The sequence below is a fragment of the Salmo salar genome, chromosome 05, assembly GCF_965601325.2.
Source record: "Salmo salar chromosome 05, fSalSal1, whole genome shotgun sequence".
NCBI lineage: Eukaryota > Metazoa > Chordata > Actinopteri > Salmoniformes > Salmonidae > Salmo > Salmo salar.
Genome location: NC_138295.1, coordinates 88715098 through 88735239, shown reverse-complemented (window position 1 = coordinate 88735239; position 20142 = coordinate 88715098). Strand labels below are relative to the sequence as shown.

Genomic DNA, 20142 nt, shown 5'->3' with positions numbered 1-20142 from the left:
ATACAATCTTGATACATCAGAAGCTATTTTGAATGAATGTTCTTGGTCCTGGAGTCATTACATGTTCAGAGTACATTGAGGGGAGTTACTGCTTTCAATACATGTAAAAAAAAGAATTTAAAAAAATGTATTGGCAAAATGTTTGTTACAAGGTTTATCACAGCGACGATCTGCAGAAAATAATACCCATACCTACTGTAAAATATGGTGGTGGATCTTTGATGTTGTGGGGCTATTTCGCTTCCACTGGTCCTGGGGCCCTTGTTAAGGTCAACAGCATCATGAACATTACCCAGGAATATAGGGGGCCATTTGGGGCATATGAATCATTGAGAGGCCCTTCACTGTTGTCCCTAGTTGCAGTACTGGATTCACACAACAGAGGGTAGTGTTCAATGTAGCACATTACAACCCAGCATACAATACACAACACAATCCATTGTATTGTACAAGTGGGATTCCAGTGACCGTGTCCAGCTTATGGTGGGGAAATGACTGATTGGCCCGAAAAGGCTTCTAGAACATTGTGTAGTTAAGTTGTTTAATAAACATTGAACTGTTGCCGGGCAGATCTGTTTTGCTGCTTGGTTCCAATCAGTGATAAAGTGGAACACTGGAGCGGCAGTTAGCCTGGCCCAGGGACAGTCAGACGTGGACAAGCACCTCTCCAGACTAAGCCATTAGCAGTACCACAGAAAAACAACTCTCTACTTTGTCTGTCTGCCCTTGCTTATTACCCCATGCACTAGGCCATTTATTATAATGAAAACAGGGAGATAAATAGATGAAGTAGAGCTGACTTTCATTTAATCTCTCTCGTGGACAGAAAACTGGTTGTCTTCATATCTTAACCAAACCTAAAACGTGTCCCAAATGGTGACCTATTCCTATTGGGCTATGGTCAAAGGTAGTGTGCTATGTAGGAAATATGGTTCCTGATGACTCACCCTCAATTTAACTCCTCTGCTCTATCGTTCATGACATACAGTCTGAAACTGCCACCCTAGAAGTCGTTTGTGGGACTTCAAAATGAGGGGCGTTCATCAGCGATTGGATCGTCTCTAACCAGTCAGAGTATCAAAGTTGATATCATGTAGGGCCGCCTTTTGCCCAACCCATTAGTTTTCTGGGACCAATCAGAATGGTCAGAATGTGTTCACATTCCAGAAAATCATCAGGGAGGGAGGCAAATCCAGACTCATCATGCAGAAGAACCGATGTGATGAGGATGGGTAGCCAGATAAGGGAACATGGTGCCATTTTGGGGACACACCCTCAACGGCTTTCTCATCTGTCCTCTTGGAATACACTGTGGATTTCTACAACGGAACAGAGAGGCAGATCTCTCTCTCCCTACTGCGTGTCTGACAGACAATTTATGGAGGGAAAAATAACAGGTACCGGCCAAACACACACATTTTCCAATACATTTATTCATAATTGAACAATCAAAATGGTGCACCATCACTGACAGAACATCAATATCTATTTTAAACTGGCTAATAAATAAAAATATCTCCATATCTGGAGCCTCGTCCAGGCTTGCCTCGGTCCCACAGCATTCACTGTCCTCGGATCAATTAGGGCATAGCCTCTTGTGGCTACATCCCAAATGTCACGCCCTGACCTGAGAGAGACGGTTTTTCTCTGTTTGGTTAGGTCAGGGTGTGACATGGGGTGGGCATTCTATGTGTTGTAATTCTATGTTGGTTTTTCCTTTGATTGGCCCAGTATGGTTTCCAATCAGAGGCAGCTGTCTATCGTTGTCTCTGATTGGGAATCATACTTAGGCAGCCCTTTTTCCCCACAGTCAGTTGTGGGATCTTGTCTTTGTTTGGTTGCATGTATTTTGAAGCTATTTTGAAGCTTTTTGTTCATTGTGTTGTTTATGTTTTTTTGCTGGTTCACCTTTAAAATAAAAGATTATGAACTCAACTCACGCTGCGCCTTGGTCTACCTTGAACGACGGACGTTACACCAAATGGGCACCCTATTCCCATTTTAGTGCACTACTTTTAACCAGTGCGCCCCAATCCTATGGGCCATGGTCAACCGCAGTGCACAAAAATATAGAGTGCCATTTGGGACGCAGACCTACTCTCCATCAACAACAGTCTCCACTCAGCCACCCAGCCCTAGCAGTAGATTAGTAATGACGACCTCCAACTTATGAACGATAAACATTTGTCTTGAAAATCTTGAACTGGAAATGCTTGGATGCTCCTCTGTTCTTTTCTGTTAAGAGAAACCACAAGTACTGAGAAATGACAGGTCTGAATCCTAAATGGCACCCTATATAGTGCACCCCTTTTGCCCCTACCCCCCTCTTATTATGGTTTCAAATTGCCACCATAAGTTCAAAGTGTTCAGTATATCTATGTTCATATTTCAGAACATACGGATTCTTTAGACATATAGAATGTTGAAAATATGCATGCTGAGGGCAAATAGGGAGCCACTCTACATGATCACTAACCCAAACAGGTCTATACTAGATAAAAATACTAAATATGTTACAACTTCCCCCGGTCTCCCCTTACTAATGGAACATGTAACTTTAGAACAATTTCCCTCACTCTTCCCTACCCGTGAATCAAGGTAATTCAGACAAGCATGACAGAGTTCGAGGATATTTTTCAATTAAAGTAAAGGACAGTAATGTTACAATTAAGGAAGGAAGCCCAATCACAACTCAGTAAAAGACCCAGATGAAGACACAAGAGAAAAAGGGCTGAGAGACAGAGGTTTAATCCTAGACACATGAAAAGTGGGATGTATACGGAGGGTGCGGGGGCAACAGAAGACGAACAGTAGAGGGGCTAAGGATTTGACATAGGGAAAGGGCCGATAAAACCAGGGGAAAGTTTACGGGACCCTCACCATGTCAGAATCCTGCAGGAAGGAGACAGTGGAGTGATGGAATTCACATTTCTCTGCTTTCACAAAAAGCTGGTTCTCCAGGAGACACTGGAGGACCTGCTTTTGAGCTGAACGGTGGGGGGGGATGAGGATGTCGTCGTGGTAGACGAACACGAAAAGGTTCAACATGTCATGGAGCACATCGTTGACCAGGGCCTGGAATACTGTGGGAGCATTGGTCAGTCCAAATGGCATCACAAGGTACTCGTAGTGCCCACTAGCCGTGTTAAAGGCTGTCTTCCTTTCGTCTCCTTTCCCATATCCGAACCAGATGGTAGGCGTTTCCGAAGGTCCAACTTCGAGAAGAGAGTCCTCAATGTACCCTGCCATCGTCTTGGTCTCCGGACCCGACGCGGTGTTGTGCTGGGAGAAGGTCGATATCGACCCTACGACTGCGCTACGGAGGAAGAGATGAGGCGCGGGCCTTGTTGAAAACCTCCCAGAGTTCCTGGTACTCCGCGGGGACAGATCCAAGGCTTTTCCCAAGCCCGCAGGAAGACGTCCCGGGGCAGGCTGCGCCGACTTCAGACAATGCGCGTGGCAGAACGGGCTCCAACCCATGATAGAACCAGTATCCCCAGTCAAATCAGGGGATTGTGCCTCTGGAGCCATGAAAACCAGAAGTACATGAGGAGATTCGATGAGCAGGAACTGCATAGACTCACTGTGATTACCTGATACTCGCAGGTTGATAGGAACCGTACTCTGGGTGACTCTGCCAATAGAGCGCCCATCCAGCGCTCTGCCATCCATGGGAACAGAGAGGGGGTTGTGCTACGATACCAGGGTAGTGTCCATAAAGCTCTCGTCAGCTCCAGAGTCAATGAGCACCCGGAAAGATTTGGACCGGTCACCACTCAACAGGATAGCATGGAAAGGGGTGCGAGTAATGGGAGATTGGAAACTCCCCGTACGGCTCACCAGCGTACTTGTACCTACTGATGAGCCTGTGCTCAGGAAAGGCAGAAAGGTCAGAACCGGGAGGACTAGACACAAAAAAAACTTGAGAACAGGGAAACACACTGGTGCAACCTGACAAGACGAACTGGTTGCTAGGTTACCATGTTAGGTTACCATTCATTTTCATGTGAATATATGTGAATATTCAAAAATTCACATAAAGAAAATATGCTAATTTTCCCACTAGTGGTGTGTTTCCACCCAACTGACTTGTTGTGGATAAGAATCAGTGCATGATGATGTAGTGCACACAAAATGTACTTTATCTCTTAAGTTTTCATGTACCGAATAAAAATCTAAAGGTCAATGTGTTTCCATCTCATTTTAAACTCTACCAATATTTTTGTCACAAAAACTGTTGCGTTCAATAGCAAATGTGCCTCCTCTGGTCTTGGCACGTGCTCTCTAGCCAACAGCTGGCAGATACAGTGCAGGTAGGCTAGTCTACATGATGAAGTTATTATGGATAAGAGCAAGAATATTTTTATTTGTCAAACGGAATTTGTCTCGGAAAGAAAAGTCCTCATTAACCACATTTCCATCCACAGGTTTTATGCCAGTAAATTCAAAAAAAGTGATGGAAAAGGGAAGTTTTGGTACAATTTTACAAATGCTGACAGAAAATGTGTTTTTCGACATGGTGGGATATTATTTTGTTGGTCAAATTAATTATGCTAGAAATGGCAGTGGAACCGCCTTTTTGCGCAAATATTGATATGATAACCATCATATCAAAGTAAACTTGGAGTCACACGATGATATGGTGTGTAGTCCCCCCCACCACGACCCGGGAAACCATGTTTATTTGTCTAAAATAAAACAAATTATGAAGGGAAAGCCGGGACGAAAGTAACATGGGGTGAAAGTAACACGCCCATTTTCTCAGATAAGACAGAAGCATGTACCTAATGCGGAGGACGAGCTCCCTGCAAAAAAAAAAAAAAACAGCCCAGTCCGACCATGTTTTTCTAAGTTATCAACAAAAAGTGGTTTTGAGCTGTAGAGTTGTTCAGTTGTTCAAGGTTCCTAACATACGTACTTTTCTTAACCCCTCTAGTGACTAAATGACAGCATAGGTTTCAAGTATCATGCTAGCTATTCATGGGTGTTGTGTTGCGTTGTGGAACTCTGAAAAATACAAGGTCAAATCATGACGTCCGTGATCTTCAGGTCAGAAAGTTGGAGCTCTGGAAAGGGGCCCGAATTCCTAAATTGAAATTCTGTGTTGGATGACCGTTCAAAACTATTTTTCCCAGTCGGGGATAGTTTTTTTTGTTGTCCCAGTGAGTCGGTAGTTAGAGATTTCTGAGTTCTGAGTTCCCAGTTCTTTTGAACGCGGCATTAGCCTGGGAGAAGTTACAGGAGAGATGGGTGGGACGAAAGTAACACAATGTTAACTGATGACCTGGAATAAAATTGTGTAAATGTTTTAACACAGGCCATTGTCTTCTCTAGTTGATATTGCTTTTATAATGCGAAATATCAACAAGTGACTGAATGTTCGAAAATTCTATATGATGTCATTAGAATTATGCCTTAATCAATTGACTTGATGAATCAGCTTCTCACATAAGCTTTTATCGACAGGTTAGGGGTTATTAAAAATATATATTTTTATGATTCTGGTGGTTAATTACCTTGTGTCAAGCCATGAAAATGTGATAAGCCTGATGAGTTTGTGAAAATAATCAAAATGTTTATTCTATGAAGACACGAGGAGTGTGCTTGACAAGGACAGCTGGAGTGCACCTGATTGGCTTAGTATGAATAGTCATGGAAAATGGAGAGAAAGATATCTTACTACATTCCCATTAAACTGAGATGAGAAAATGATGGTTAATATAGCTGTTATGTGATCCATTTTAGTCTGATTCATATTGTAAGGCAAATTGTTGTGTTTGCGCAACATTGTGATGTTGATGCATGGTCCATTTTCATACATTTTTAACCTATAGCATGAATTATTGAACTCGATACAAACATGAAATGATGGCTGATAGTACATTTGTTGAAAGTAACAAGCATTACTAAACAGAAATATGGAAATAAGACAGATATTGTGCACTTCTTGCCAGCTGTTACTTCCATCCCAAGGCTGTGTTTCTCCCGCCCCGTCGACCAACGTACAGAATAATACGAAATGATCTGAGACCAGGCTGCGTAATTTTGCTGAAATTCCGTTCTTGGTCTATTAGATTTTTTTGTCATTTATTCTAGAAACGAAATTACAATTGCTAATAGTAGAGGACATATACATTGTCATAAAATACGTTCTCTCTAGCGCTATTGATCTGTGAGTAATTTGGAAAAAAACGGCATTAAAGTGTTCATCCCGGTTTTTTCCAATTTAACTGGGTGGTGAAGGATGCACCTTTCCAATAAATATCGAGGGTCTGATTCTGGTGACATGATGATCGATGCTTAACTGCCGTTTGTCAACTAAAAATATTCTCAATCTTATCCATAATAATTTCATAAATCTAGACTACCCGCAAAGTATCTTCGAACAGTTGACTAGAGCGCACGTCCGAGGCCTAGATTTGCCCTAGAATTGTGTTTTTTTTTTTATTATTTATATATTTTATTTTATGTATGTATTTAGTATTTTCTTGTTTATACCTGTGTTTTGTTAGACATGTTAGATGTAGCGATGTAAGTTGATAATTTTGTATTATGAATAAAAACAATACGTAAAAAAAACTCAATATAAAAATGAATTGATTCAAAAAATACAAAAAAGTCAGTTTGGTGGAAACACCACTGATGGGAAAATGCAAATGTTTCCTTCATTTGGATTTTGGAATATTTGTATGAAAATCTGTCGTAAATTGGATGGAAACCGAGCTAGTGTCCGACATGGAGTCAAGACCGAGTAAAATCTTATCCAACGTCGAGACAAGACCAAAAAAATGTAGACAGGTCTGGAATAATGCAACACTGGTGTGTTGTTGCATGGCAGGACTAGCCAAGGGTTCTAGTCAATCAATTTATTTAAACAGGATAGTTCACTCAGTGACCAGGGCCCATAGGCTGCACCGTTCGGGACGCCCTGAGCGATCCAGCACACACACAGTATAATATGTCTTGGTATTGTTGGGTTGATTACACTTCATAACAGAATGCTTTGGCACATATCGATATCATCACACAGACAAGGAAATTGAACAGTTGCCATGACTGGTCCATGAAATTTGAAACCCATTCTCTGTAAAATAATGATCAATAAAGTTTTATTCATGTGAATTAAAATCCATAAAAAGTGCAAACTCACCCCGAAATGTGCTGACAATTCCAATTAATACACCAAGCTCATTTACTAAAATAAAATAATTAGTACACAAACATATTTCATAAATTAATGTATAAAATTGCTAATAAAATACATCAATACTGTACTATCATCCCATGGTATTAGATGTAGCCTAGCAACTGAATTAAGAGTGTTTTTGAATGACTTACATTTTATACCGGGCCACTTTCTTTATAGTGTTACTGTACTTTAACAAATGTATAGCAATACTGTAGTACTTATATTCTATAATAAAGGCAAATATATTAAAATGATAACCATGTAAAGGTAACATGTTAGGAAGACAGGTGAGCCTGTCACGTTGGACTTAAAACAACAAACAGAAATTAGAATCATAGTTAGCTGACATCTAATTCTGAAAAAGTGATACTACATCTGGACTCAATACTGAGGTATTTACTGTTTTTTCCAGAAATTCTGGCTAAAGGATTCCAGATTTCTTGCTTATTCCCTTCAGAATTCGGGAATCTTCAAACTAGGATTTCTGGAAAACCTGGAAATTTTGGGGAAATGACCAGAATTGAAACCCTATTGACACCTCATATGGTAGATGTATTTACTGACAGACACAATCATAATACGGTCCGCTTGAAGCACTCAAAATGTTTTCATCTCCGTGGCTAAATTGAACATGGTGACAAGTTTGGTGGTCATGGGTACATTTAGACAACAAGATTAGACCAATCATTAACATACCCCTTAATACTTGTTGAGTTCATTAATGCAGGCTGTGGTAAAATTGCTTAATGAAGTGATGAAGAACAACATGCCACTCCAGCTTTCTGGTATTTATTTGGTAAAGTATTTCATTTAACAAAGTTTAAGGAATAATTTAGAGAGCGATTCAATTACGACTGAAGTTCCGAACATAAATACAGTCCTAAGTAACAAATGTGTTTTTCCATGTTAGATCAGACAGAATATCAACTAAAACACGCCATATGGGGCTCCAGAGTGACGCAGCGGTCTAAGGCACTGCATCTCAGTGCTAGAGGCGTCACTACAGACCCTGGTTCGATTCCAGGCTGTATCACATCCGGCCGTGATTGGGAGTCCCATAGGGCAGCGCGCAATTGGCCCAGCTTCGTCCGTGTTTGGGCTTGGCCAGTGTAGGCCGTCTTTGTAAATAAGAATTTGTTCTTAACTGGCTTGCCTAGTTAAATAAAGGTTAAATAAATATCCTCTTGAGCATTGAGATAATACACGTGAAAGTCTACACTGAAAGTCAACACTGAATCAGCCCAGGTGTTCTGTTATGTTAACAGATCCAAAATAAAGCTATTTTATAGTCTGATGACAACCAAAGAAGTGTCTAGTTGTAACCAGATAATGATTAGACAATAATGTACCCATAGTGCAGTAAGACGCGAGGGCAATGTCAACCAAACCATTAGCATGTTGTGATTCTAGGAGTGTTGGATTGTTACCAAGCAATATCTTAAAATAAGCCAAATTATAAAACTGCATCAATATGCTGATAGGCTAAAACTACTAAATAACTATTCTCTCGTCTTCCACTTTCTCATCCTAGAGATGACATTTTCATTTAATTAATTTTGAAAACCCAAGGCAATTAAATTAAAACATTTAATAACATTTCCTGAAAAAAGTTGATTCCTCAGTGCTTCCTAACTGATCGGGTGCTAATTTGCATACTACCATTGCACAAATCTAAAAGGGTAGAACGTATACCTCCTCTGAAAAACAAGAGATGGTTCTAGAAACTCTGACGTCACATACAAGAGCTGTGAGAGGGACCTAGATACTGATGATGTCATACTGTATTTTCTGTCTTCAGGCTTATGCAGAGCTTTCGCCTCCCCTCATCGTTTTGGCAGAGTGGTTCCCAGTTCAGTTGTCTCCCCATAGCCTAGTGACACTAGGCTGCGTTAGTGCTGGAGTAGTGGTGTCACTTTCAATCGGAGGACGGACTCACTGTAATGGATGGAACGGAATTTATGGTTTCCATGTGTTTGATACCATTCCATCCACTCCACTCCAGCCATTATTATGAGACGTCCTCCCCTCACCAGCCTCCTCTGTACTGCAGGGTTGAGAGCAACATGTACCTCTTCAAATAAAATAGAAGCCAGGTCCCAGCCAGGCTTTAGCTTGGCCTTAACCAATCAGAATGGTCATCTGGCTCCGGTGCGCTTGACAACGATAGTGCCAGCCACCATGTCATACACAGTCCTGTTGTGTTGGAAGAAGAAGACTGTGATGAAGGCTGGGAACAAGAAGGCAATGGAGAAGTTTTTGTTCAAGGCTCGGACTGTGGATCTGAAGAGGGACACAGGAAGAAGATGTGTGAAAGTCACGGAGATGATAGAAACAACAGATGAGCAGAACATCAAGGGACTTCATCTAATGGCCAGATTGTCATGTTTGTCATGTTTCACCTCATCACCACTTCAAAAATCAAGTGTCAAATAACCAAATGAGCTGGTTTATTATTTCACAACACATGGATGGATGAGAGGGTTGGTGTTGGTGTGATCCACTACTTACGCAGAGAGAGTGACGTTAGTGGCAGGCACCACGAGGACCCGGTTGGGTTGAACCAGGACGGAGGAATCACAGCTGATCACTCGGAGACCAATGAGAAACTTCCCTGGAGTGGCGCCCCCTGCTCCCCAGATACACACAATCTGACAGGAGACAATCAATAAAACCCTACTATCAACAGAGGGAACTTGTATTTGCAGACAGGAGAAACATGATAAAATACACAGAATCCATATCAAATAGTTAAAAAACAATCACACTGCAACGTCAGGACAAAAACAGTCAAGGGTCATTTCACAGCCCAGAGACATTTAAGCAGAAAATAAAAACATTCTATGTGATTTCTGTTCATAGTAGCAGTTTGATTTGTCACCTGACCTCATAGAAACACACTAATATCCGGTAGACCAGGGCGACCAGCATCATCTTCTGGAGTTCCTCCATGGAAGTGTCTTCATCTATTTCCTCCACAATGAAATGCATGGCAAACTTGGAAATGTCCCTGAAAGAAAGAAAAATACAAATGATTCTTCAATCATAACTATATATACAGTAGGTATGCATGCTACAAATGATTCTTCAATCATAACTATATATACAGTAGGTATGCATGCTACAAATGATTCTTCAATCATAACTATATATACAGTAGGTATGCATGCTACAAATGATTCTTCAATCATAACTATATATACAGTAGGTATGCATGCTACAAATGATTCTTCAATCATAACTATATATACAGTAGGTATGCATGCTACAAATGATTCTTCAATCATAACTATATATACAGTAGTTATGCATGCTACAAATGATTCTTCAATCATAACTATATATACAGTAGGTATGCATGCTACAAATGATTCTTCAATCATAACTATATATACAGTAGTTATGCATGCTACAAATGATTCTTCAATCATAACTATATATACAGTAGGTATGCATGCTACAAATGATTCTTCAATCATAACTATATATACAGTAGGTATGCATGCTACAAATGATTCTTCAATCATAACTATATATACAGTAGGTATGCATGCATTGGACTAATCTTTACCATCACCGATGGGAGTGCAAAACAAATCAATTTCTAGGATGTTGAAATAAAATACTATTCCCTGTAATGCACTACTTTTGATCAGGGGCCCATAGAGGGGCCCCCAATAGAGCTCTGGTCTAAAGGAATGCACTATAGGGAATAGAAGAACAGAAACATTTGTATTAAACTAAACTCACTTCATCCCACTCAGATGCATGATGCTGAGAATAATGGTTGCTTTGATGAAGAACAGAATGAAGAAATCCACCATTTCGGCCATGAACCTTTGAAGAGGAGAGGGGATACTGTATTCTCGACCTGCAAACATACAACACATTTACATTTGAGTCATTTAGCAGACGCCAGGGGTTACCAAACGTTTTCCATTCGGGGCCCCCCTTCCAGCGTTGGGGAACATCCCGGGCCACCCTTGTGTGCGCACGCGCCATGTCTATTTCTATGGGCACAAGCAATGTTCATGACACAAGCTGTTCACACTCCTCGTTGGTGGAGAACATTTTCCAGGTTTAAAGGTTTTCCCATTTTTTGCCATGTCTAATGTTAATTCATGTGATATTTGAGTGACCAAAAAATTACAACAATATCTATGGGCCTCCCCTGCCGACCCCAAGTTTGGGAACCACTGATTTACCAGATGCTTTTATCCAAAGCATCTTAAAGTCGTGAGTAAATACATTTTCATATTGATTTTCTGTACTGGTCCCCCATGGGGATCAAACCCACAACCCTGGTGCTGCAAGCACCATGCTCTACCAAACGAGCCACAGACATCGCAAACACATTCATTGATGACGGTTATTGTTTTTCAAAAGGAAATTCCTTGTTTCAAAAATGAATATGCCTCGGTTGGGAGTCTTTAGCAACCCAGGCCTATAGCAGATGAACCTATAGTTTGAACTTCAGCAGACCACAGAGGGCACTATTTTCATAATTCATCACTAACAGGCCTGTCATTTTGCTTTATCTCAAACACTTCTTTGGCTATATAGCTAAGGTTATCATAGTAGACACATTAACCAAATACAATAATAACAACATCTGTCTGCTAGCTACCTGGCCGTTGTGCATTGCCGTTCTGTTGTGGTTGTTGCTGCGCTGGTACTGAAGTGGACACAGCACCACTCCCAGCCGTTTCCCCAGGCGGAAGTCCAGCCGCGGGGATGGCGGTTGGATACGTCGATAAGGGGAGTCCAAATGGATTATTGTACCAGTTCTGGGCATCAAAATTAGGGAAATCCGCTGGCCAGACCGGTGCGGTGAATGGTTGCACTGGTTGCGGTGCAAAATACGGAGAAGACACTGCCAGCCAACTTTGCCAGTTCACATATGCCGTGTAGTACTGCCACATCCACCCCTGCAACTTTTCACAGTACTCCGAGGTTGTACGTGTTTCGACCGTGCCCTTTCCGCTTTCCGAAGTGTCTTGATGGCGTAATTTCAGCATATTTTCGCCTATATCTAGCTTCTCTCTAATATTAAAAGACATGTTTTTCTTATCGACTTGTCTGTTTGTGTTCTCCAAATCAGCCATGTTTAACGCCAACGTCACATCCGGAATGGTGTTACCATTTCCGTGAAGAAAATATACGATTTCTGGAATAACATCATTACTGTGATAATAATTGCAAATATTTTGCGAGTATGCTGTATTCAAAGAGGTAAACAATATCGATGATAAACCAAACACTCACAGCAACATTTCATAAATAAAATTGTTTCGTCATCCCATTCCCAGCCTGGCCAAAATTAACACCGTGCACTTCTATGTACCACTAGGGCGCAGCACTGCTACCCTTATAGTGAAAGACGCAGAGCATTGGAAATACACTGACTAGCCTTCTGTACCAGATAGTATTATTGACTGTTCTTCAGTCCAATCACAATGAATTCGACTATGGTCTTTAGATCCAAACCCATCACTAATAGCCATATTATTTTCACCTCTCCTGTTTTCAGATCATTGCCAAAGAATAACCAGAGAGAGAGAGGAGATCTTTGTTCCATTAAGGCCTGGTATATCCTTGAAATGACTTACATCTCACACCTTCAATGGATGACTGGGGGTGCAGTGTGCACCACCTTGTCCTGCAAATCTCCCACTGTCTGTATATTTTATATAGCAATAGTAGGCTATTTAAACTCAGTGTTTTTTGCACTTTGAGAATTGTGAAATTGAATGTATCTGATATGCCCTCTATTTCCACCACTACTGCTTTTCTTAACGTTTTACAGCAAGCAAACAGTTAATAAGTTCAATTACATTACAGCCTTCATCTCAGAATTCCTTAGCCAAGTAATTTCCAAGAACTTGCCAATCAGTTCTTTGACGCCTCAAATAAAATAAATCTGTTCAAAGGACCCCTGCCACTACCACAGCGTCTAAAGAAAAATCTGAGGCACAAGGCCATTTTCAAAGAACTGCCCTAAGTAAGCTTAACCTTAACAACAATGTGGTTATTCAGCCGTAACAATGGGACACTCAGGGTTCCGACGTTCTTTGGGAGATCAGATTGTAATAGAAAGTCCCTGAATGTGTTCTCATGATACAGGGGACTGGTAAGTTGAGTAGGGGTGGACAGGGGACTGGTAAGTTGAGTAGGGGTGGACAGGGGACTGGTAAGTTGAGTAGGGGTGGACAGGGGACTGGTAAGTTGAGTAGGGTTGGACAGGGGACTGGTAAGTTGAGTGGGGTGGACAGGGGACTGGTAAGTTGAGTAGGGCTGGACAGGGGACTGGTAAGTTGAGTAGGGGTGGACAGGGGACTGGTAAGTTGAGTAGGGGTGGACAGGGGACTGGTAAGTTGAGTGGGGTGGACAGGGGACTGGTAAGTTGAGTAGGGCTGGACAGGGGACTGGTAAGTTGAGTAGGGCTGGACAGGGGACTGGTAAGTTGAGTAGGGCTGGACAGGGGACTGGTAAGTTGAGTAGGGGTGGACAGGGGACTGGTAAGTTGAGTAGGGGTGGACAGGGGACTGGTAAGTTGAGTAGGGGTGGACAGGGGACTGGTAAGTTGAGTAGGGGTGGACAGGGGACTGGTAAGTTGAGTAGGGCTGGACAGGGGACTGGTAAGTTGAGTGGGGTGGACAGGGGACTGGTAAGTTGAGTAGGGGTGGACAGGGGACTGGTAAGTTGAGTAGGGGTGGACAGGGGACTGGTAAGTTGAGTAGGGGTGGACAGGGGACTGGTAAGTTGAGTAGGGGTGGACAGGGGACTGGTAAGTTGAGTAGGGGTGGACAGGGGACTGGTAAGTTGAGTAGGGGTGGACAGGGGACTGGTAAGTTGAGTGGGGTGGACAGGGGACTGGTAAGTTTAGTAGGTGTAGACAGGGGACTGGTAAGTTGAGTAGGGTGGACAGGGGACTGGTAAGTTTAGTAGGTGTAGACAGGGGACTGGTAAGTTGAGTAGGGGTGGACAGGGGACTGGTAAGTTGAGTGGGGTGGACAGGGGACTGGTAAGTTTAGTAGGTGTAGACAGGGGACTGGTAAGTTGAGTAGGGGTGGACAGGGGACTGGTAAGGAGAAGAAAAGGGAAAATGGAGTGAAAGAGTAACAAAAATGTCAGAGGAGTGTGTGCAAATGTGTGTGTGTGTGTGTGTGTGTGTGCGTGAGTGTGCATACATGTGCGTGTGTGTCCTTGGTCTTATTCAACTTGGCTAGGTCAGCTTTTCATTAATCAGGACAGATTGCTGCAGGAGCAGGCTGCAGGAGCACCACCCATGGTCATAATCATTCACTAAAACCCCCAAATCTTTCGGAGAATTTGGCCCCAACCTACTGCCCCAGAAAGCCCTAATTAAAGGAATTAGGTGCACTTGCTTAGACTGGAAGTCTGTGTCTGTGTCCTAAATGGCACCCTATTCCCTATTTAGTGTATTTCTTTTGAGCAGAGCCCTATGGGCCCCCCTATGGGCCCTAGTCAAAAGTAGTGCACTATATAGGGAATTGGCTGCCATTTGGGATGAAGTCTTTGCATCCACAACAATAAGCCTGTTACAGATGAGGAGAGGTCACAACGTAGACCTTAAACTGGGATTTGGCCTCCCCTCTAGACCTCCCCATACACTCCCCAGCCACTCTGATACTTCGTCTGCCTCAAATGGCACACTATTCCCGTTGTAGTGCACTACTTATGACCAGGACCCATAGGGCTGTGGACAAAAGTAGTACACTATATAGTAAATAGGGTGCCATTTGGGACGTAACCTAGGACATCACATTCCATATAGATTGTCCTTTTGTGTTTGACTATTAACAGCATACCAAGGGACCCCATGACATTTACTCCTCAGTTGTAACCCTGCTGGTTTCAAAGTGTGTGCAAGAGAGTGTGAGCTTTTTGATCCAATAGTTATGTGCATACTTGATACATTTAGCAAACACGATGTTCGAGGAATAGGTTGCTTTTGGTTTTCAAGAAACCCTCCCGGATGTGTTGACTGAACTATCAAGTGTGTGTGTGTGTGTGTAACCAACTAACTTGCAACTGTAGTGACGCAATCATGACAAATCAACACTTAGTTTCAAAAAGGCCATGATATCAAGTGTGAAAAATCTGACCATGAAGCAAAAGACAGTTGGTCTTCTCTCAAGGTCTGCATCCCAAATGACACCCGATTCCCTTTATAGTGCATTGGGCTCTGGTCAAAAGTAGTGCACTATGTAGGGAATAGGGAGCCATTTGGGATGCATTAAAGGGTAAGGTTTACAATTGCATCTCAACCAAAAGAGCCAGATACAAAAATGTGCCCGTCATTCATTCATCAGTCTAGCTCCATTAGGCAGCAACAGCAATACTAATCCAGTGGTATTACAACTTTAATACTCAGAACTTACTCCGTTCATGAACAAGAGACTGTTAATGCTGCGTTCGAAACCAAGCGGGAGGTGGGATGTTACCAGTTGTGAAGCCATAAATACCAGTTGGATGCATTCACGTGCTTTGAACTCGTTGAGGAACGCTGATTGGCTAACGGCCAACAAGCTACGTAAACCATAATCTAACGTCAGAGGTCAGCATGTGGGAGAAGTGAGAGCTCAGGATTATAGAGATTCCCACTAGTAATTACCAGTTGGAAGGCCGTTCAAATGGATTTTCCCCCAGTCGTATGTGGTAAACTCCCACTTAGTTACGAACGCAGCATAAGGCATCATATGTCTAATGGGTGCTGGAAGGCTTTGAAGAGGCCTGGACAGTACTCCCTCTGGTATTATGCATTCTTATTGGAAATTACATTTTTTGGGACCTGTTGACAATCTCCTTTGGACCAATCTTTCCAGGAGATTTGTATTTGGTTAGCCCATAACAGTATGGCGATATTGGTCAGTCTTATGGGAGACGGCATAACCTTTACTTTGACTACATTGCTCTACCCAGATGAGCACCCCATTCCATAGAAGCGCCGGCACGTCTAAACTTGTCTTGAAATGTTACCATTTCTGGTCTTGGGTTTACATGCTAACCTAAGTATCAGCTGTTAGGGCTAATTCCTCCCAGAGGTAGGCCTACAACAGAACAGCCAAACGGAAAAAGGAACTACTATGTAGAATGTAAGCCCATAATCATTTTTAAAATGGTCAACTTGGCACCTGTACTTGTAGTTTGAGAATTACATTTTGGCACCCCGCCTGGGTAAGCTTGTGAATTATTTCCCACCCACGATGAATGGATTTAGGATTCAGCAGGTTTCCTACGGTAAATTCATTTGCAGTGATGAATCCCAAATTTTGACAAGGGCCCTTAAGGCTTGTGAAAACTAGTGCACTGTTAGCTTTATAGAGTGCCATTTGGGAGACATCCAAGTGAGAGGAACACTCAAGTCGGACCTTTCCTAGAGACACTTGGAAGAAACGGCATTGATGCAGTCATAACAGCACCACTGGGCAGACACTTGATCCCAGTAATCAAATTCAGAAGCACCTGAATTGTGCTGAAAAGTTTACAGCATAGAACAGCCCTGAAAGGGAAAATAAATTCATCAATACAGGTTTTAAAGTTCAGTAAATGTCTAGTTAGCAGCAAGCTGAATATGAAGGCATCCAGGGTTTAGTTGCCATGCCACTGCTCAGACAATTGTGGCAATACTTCATATTCCTCAGTGGTTTAGGAGTGGTGATGGCCTAGTTTCACAATAAAGAATCATTTCCCCCACTAGTCAGTCATGTCATTTTTTTTTTACATAGTATTGTAGACAAAAGGTCCGTTTTGGACATTCTACTTGGTCACCAGTCCTCAAAATAGGTACATTGTGAAGTCGCTGTATTTTGCAGTGAACACTTAGTGTAACTGCTCTCAAAGTAAGCTAACATCAATTTATTGGGCAAAAATTGACAATGAAATGTATAATGTTAGCATCACCTACAACCAAAGTACTCAGCATAGACCTTCAGAGATTTGCCAGTTTGTAATCCACATGGATTAAGTTCGATAAACTGGCCTATATATTGAAATGAAGGAAATACCACTTTTCACAAAGCACAACAATTGACTTTATTGAAAGCTTCATGGGCTTTTGGTACCAATTGAGTAGTCAGTGAATTTAACATGGTAGGTATTGAACAGATAATATGCATGTTTTTGATTTGCTGGTGGGGGTCTTCAATTCAGCAGACTGGAATCACACCTCTTTCTCATAGGTCCTCAGCGCCACCACATCATCCATTACACATTTCTGGAAAAGAGAGCAGTACACGCTTTAGGTCATGCAATGACCACATGTCAGAACCTAGAACTCAAAATGTAATGACACATTCAGTGATGAACAAACCACCAAATCATCCTGAGTGCGTCAATTAGTCGTTGTAGTTCCACTTAAACTGCAGTCTGAATGAGCCAAACCACACTAACTTCCTTTAAACTGAAGGGCATTATCACGTAAGCTAAATGTGACAGGGTAGGAGTTAAAACGTCAAATATAAAGGGACCTGACAATGTTGGGCAATGAACAGAGCGTAGATAAGTTAACAGGTTTTATACAACGGTGTATAAACCCTGGATGACTGACCAGGGGAACTGTGTTGATGCCACTGTGCAGCCACCTTAGTACTCAATCATAAAATATGTTGGAATCTATAGTCATTTATTCTAGAACAGACACATTATGTGAGCAAAATAGTGCATTATAAAATACTTTAGGGAAACGGATGTTACTGTCCCCACTACAGCCCCCTCCAAAAAAACATTCCATTAAAATACTGTAGAATTCCATTCATTCCTATGGAGGACTGCTCCTACTGGATAGTGCCAATATGGCGAACCGGTGGCAGCAAAGCCTCGCAATGGCAATGCCAACACATGCATCAGCAATCCCGGGTTTATGTAAGTCATTGCTTTTATTAGCATTCTCGATTACCAATTAATCCTTTAGTTTTAAATTAACTAGCGTGTTTCACATGACTGCAAGTGCTCATCAAGCCACGCTTCCCAGCCAAAACTTTAAATGGCATTTTGAACACGTTCGCGCGTAAAAACGCGTGCCATCCTTGCTGGTACCCCGGGAGAACGCAATTTGCAAGAGATGGATGACAACGTGTATTGCATAATGATGACAACATGCAACATTGAACAATATTGTAATATCAAGCCGTGGACATATTCCAAAATACTCGTATCAAAAGCGCATATTTTATATCCAACCAAGCAGAGATGGGAAAAGCAATAGAGACTAAACCTTACCGCAATCAATTTTCCATCTTGCAACTCCCGCTCGAGCGTGGTAGTCTTGCCGTCCCAAGTCTGTTTTTGCACCAGTTTTCCGTTCTCAAAGGTCATCAGAGTCTGGAAATAGAGTAGTGTAAGGAGGGCACATGACTCCAACTTAAGTTTAAAAAAAGTAATATATATATATATATTAATCAATTGGAAACCACACTACTGTAACAACCGGCATGTCTATGGTGTGGCTTCTGCACCCACCTTGGTTTTCCTGTCATCTGCAGTCATCTCGTCGAATTCTTCATTCAATTTAAACTTGGTCTCTGTAGTTTTGAAAGTGCTCTGGGATTTCATTGATATTACACCGTCGTCGATGCTGAACTGCAAATTGGGCTTCGCCATATTCCCCATCTGCCGAGTAGCAAAGCCCACACCTATGAAACAAGGGGATATTTATCTAGCCAACTTTAGTAAGGTTCTAGATCTACATGCAACATCTTTCATTAAAAACAGCTTTATTTTAAAAAGTAAGACTTTACCTATTGCCTTCATATATTCATCAAAATTCTCACTGGAAGTCATCTTCCAAGTTCCAATGAATGCCTCGACCATGTTGTAAATTTGAGCTAATCGCTACACAAACCAAGTTAACTGACAAACGCACACAGCTTCGACTAAACAATAATTACATCTGGGCCCGTTGTCATATTTGAAGCCTCCCCTAGCACGTGCTTACCCATGCAAGCCAATCAAGTGCTATATCTGGTGCTTCCATGGAAACAGAGAGGATGAGGGGCGGGGAATAAATTATTTTCGGGCAGGGGCCCAGACTGCACTGTCTTTGGCAGGGGTCTTCAGCCTTTTCTTACCCAGGGACCCCTTGCCAGGCAAACCGGAGACCAAGGAACCCCAATCACATGTTAGCAAAAATCTATTTTAAAACATCACGTACTGTATCTTGTCTTATCATCAAGTGAATGATCATGTCAAGAAGTAATCAACATTTTCAAATGAATAGATTTGGTAGATAATGAAAAACTATTTTGACCTCAACACATTATAGCCTAATTGGAAGAGAACATGTAAACCCTAACATAGCCAATTAGCTAGAAAGGTAACTCCAAAACATTTTCACTAAGAGCAGCTGTTTAGCTGGTTAAATAAAGATTAAAGACAACAAGAACATGTTGACAAAAATGAAGTCAAGAAAGCCTACCAGCAGCCAGCGGCCCTTGGAGCAATGGTAGCCTATTATAAATATTATTATAAATAATATATTCTCCTCTTTTCTACTGTGGGTATGTAATACACATTTTGTTTATTCCATTATTGCTAGCGATATTCATAAAAACATGAAATAAATACAAATATTTGTAACTTTTTTAATTTATTTTAATATATACACTACCATTCAAAAGTTTGGGGTCACTTAGAAAGTGGGAGGCCCGGGTGCACAACTGAGAAGTGGACAAGTACATTAGAGTGTCTAGTTTGAGAAACGGACACCTCACAAGTCCTCAACTGGCAGCTTCATTAAATAGTACCCGCAAAACACCAGTCTCAACGTCAACAGTGAAGAGGCGACTCTGGGATGCTGGCCTTCTAGGCAGAGTTGCAAAGAAAAGCACCATTGTACGAGATCTTCAGTTTCTTGGCAATTTCCCGCATGGAATAGCCTTCATTTCTTAGAACAAGATACATTTACATTTTACATTTACATCATTTAGCAGACG

At 41.8% G+C, this 20142-nt stretch overlaps 2 protein-coding genes across 2 annotated transcripts; both read right to left on the bottom strand.

Moving 5' to 3' along the window:
* Positions 1-8997: 8997 nt before the first annotated feature.
* Positions 8998-12327, bottom strand: fam8a1b (family with sequence similarity 8 member A1b). Its single transcript, XM_014184805.3, has 5 exons — positions 11814-12327; positions 10937-11057; positions 10073-10196; positions 9698-9837; positions 8998-9469 (listed from the first exon to the last, which is right to left on the bottom strand). The coding sequence occupies exons 1-5, from the start codon at positions 12289-12291 to the stop codon at positions 9325-9327; spliced, it is 1008 nt and encodes a 335-aa protein (XP_014040280.1). The 5' UTR covers positions 12292-12327; the 3' UTR covers positions 8998-9324.
* Positions 12328-17226: 4899 nt separating this feature from the next.
* On the bottom strand, positions 17227-19088 carry fabp4 (Fatty acid-binding protein, adipocyte). Its single transcript, NM_001141203.1, is given in 4 exon segments — positions 17227-17426; positions 18431-18532; positions 18671-18843; positions 18949-19088. Coding segments are annotated over 4 exon segments (402 nt in total). The 5' UTR covers positions 19022-19088; the 3' UTR covers positions 17227-17372.
* Positions 19089-20142: the final 1054 nt, after the last annotated feature.

What these genes read in the sequence shown, in the direction of transcription:
- fam8a1b (XM_014184805.3), bottom strand. Translation starts at nt 12,291, where the DNA reads ATGGCTGATTTGGAGAACACAAACAGACAAGTCGATAAGAAAAACATG. An exon ending in TATTAGTGTGTTTCTATGAG is followed by an intron (nt 9,838 to 10,072) that starts GTCAGGTGACAA and finishes GTCTCCTGTCAG; the next exon opens with ATTGTGTGTATCTGGGGAGC. An exon ending in ACTAACGTCACTCTCTCTGC is followed by an intron (nt 9,470 to 9,697) that starts GTAAGTAGTGGA and finishes GTCCCTCTTCAG; the next exon opens with ATCCACAGTCCGAGCCTTGA.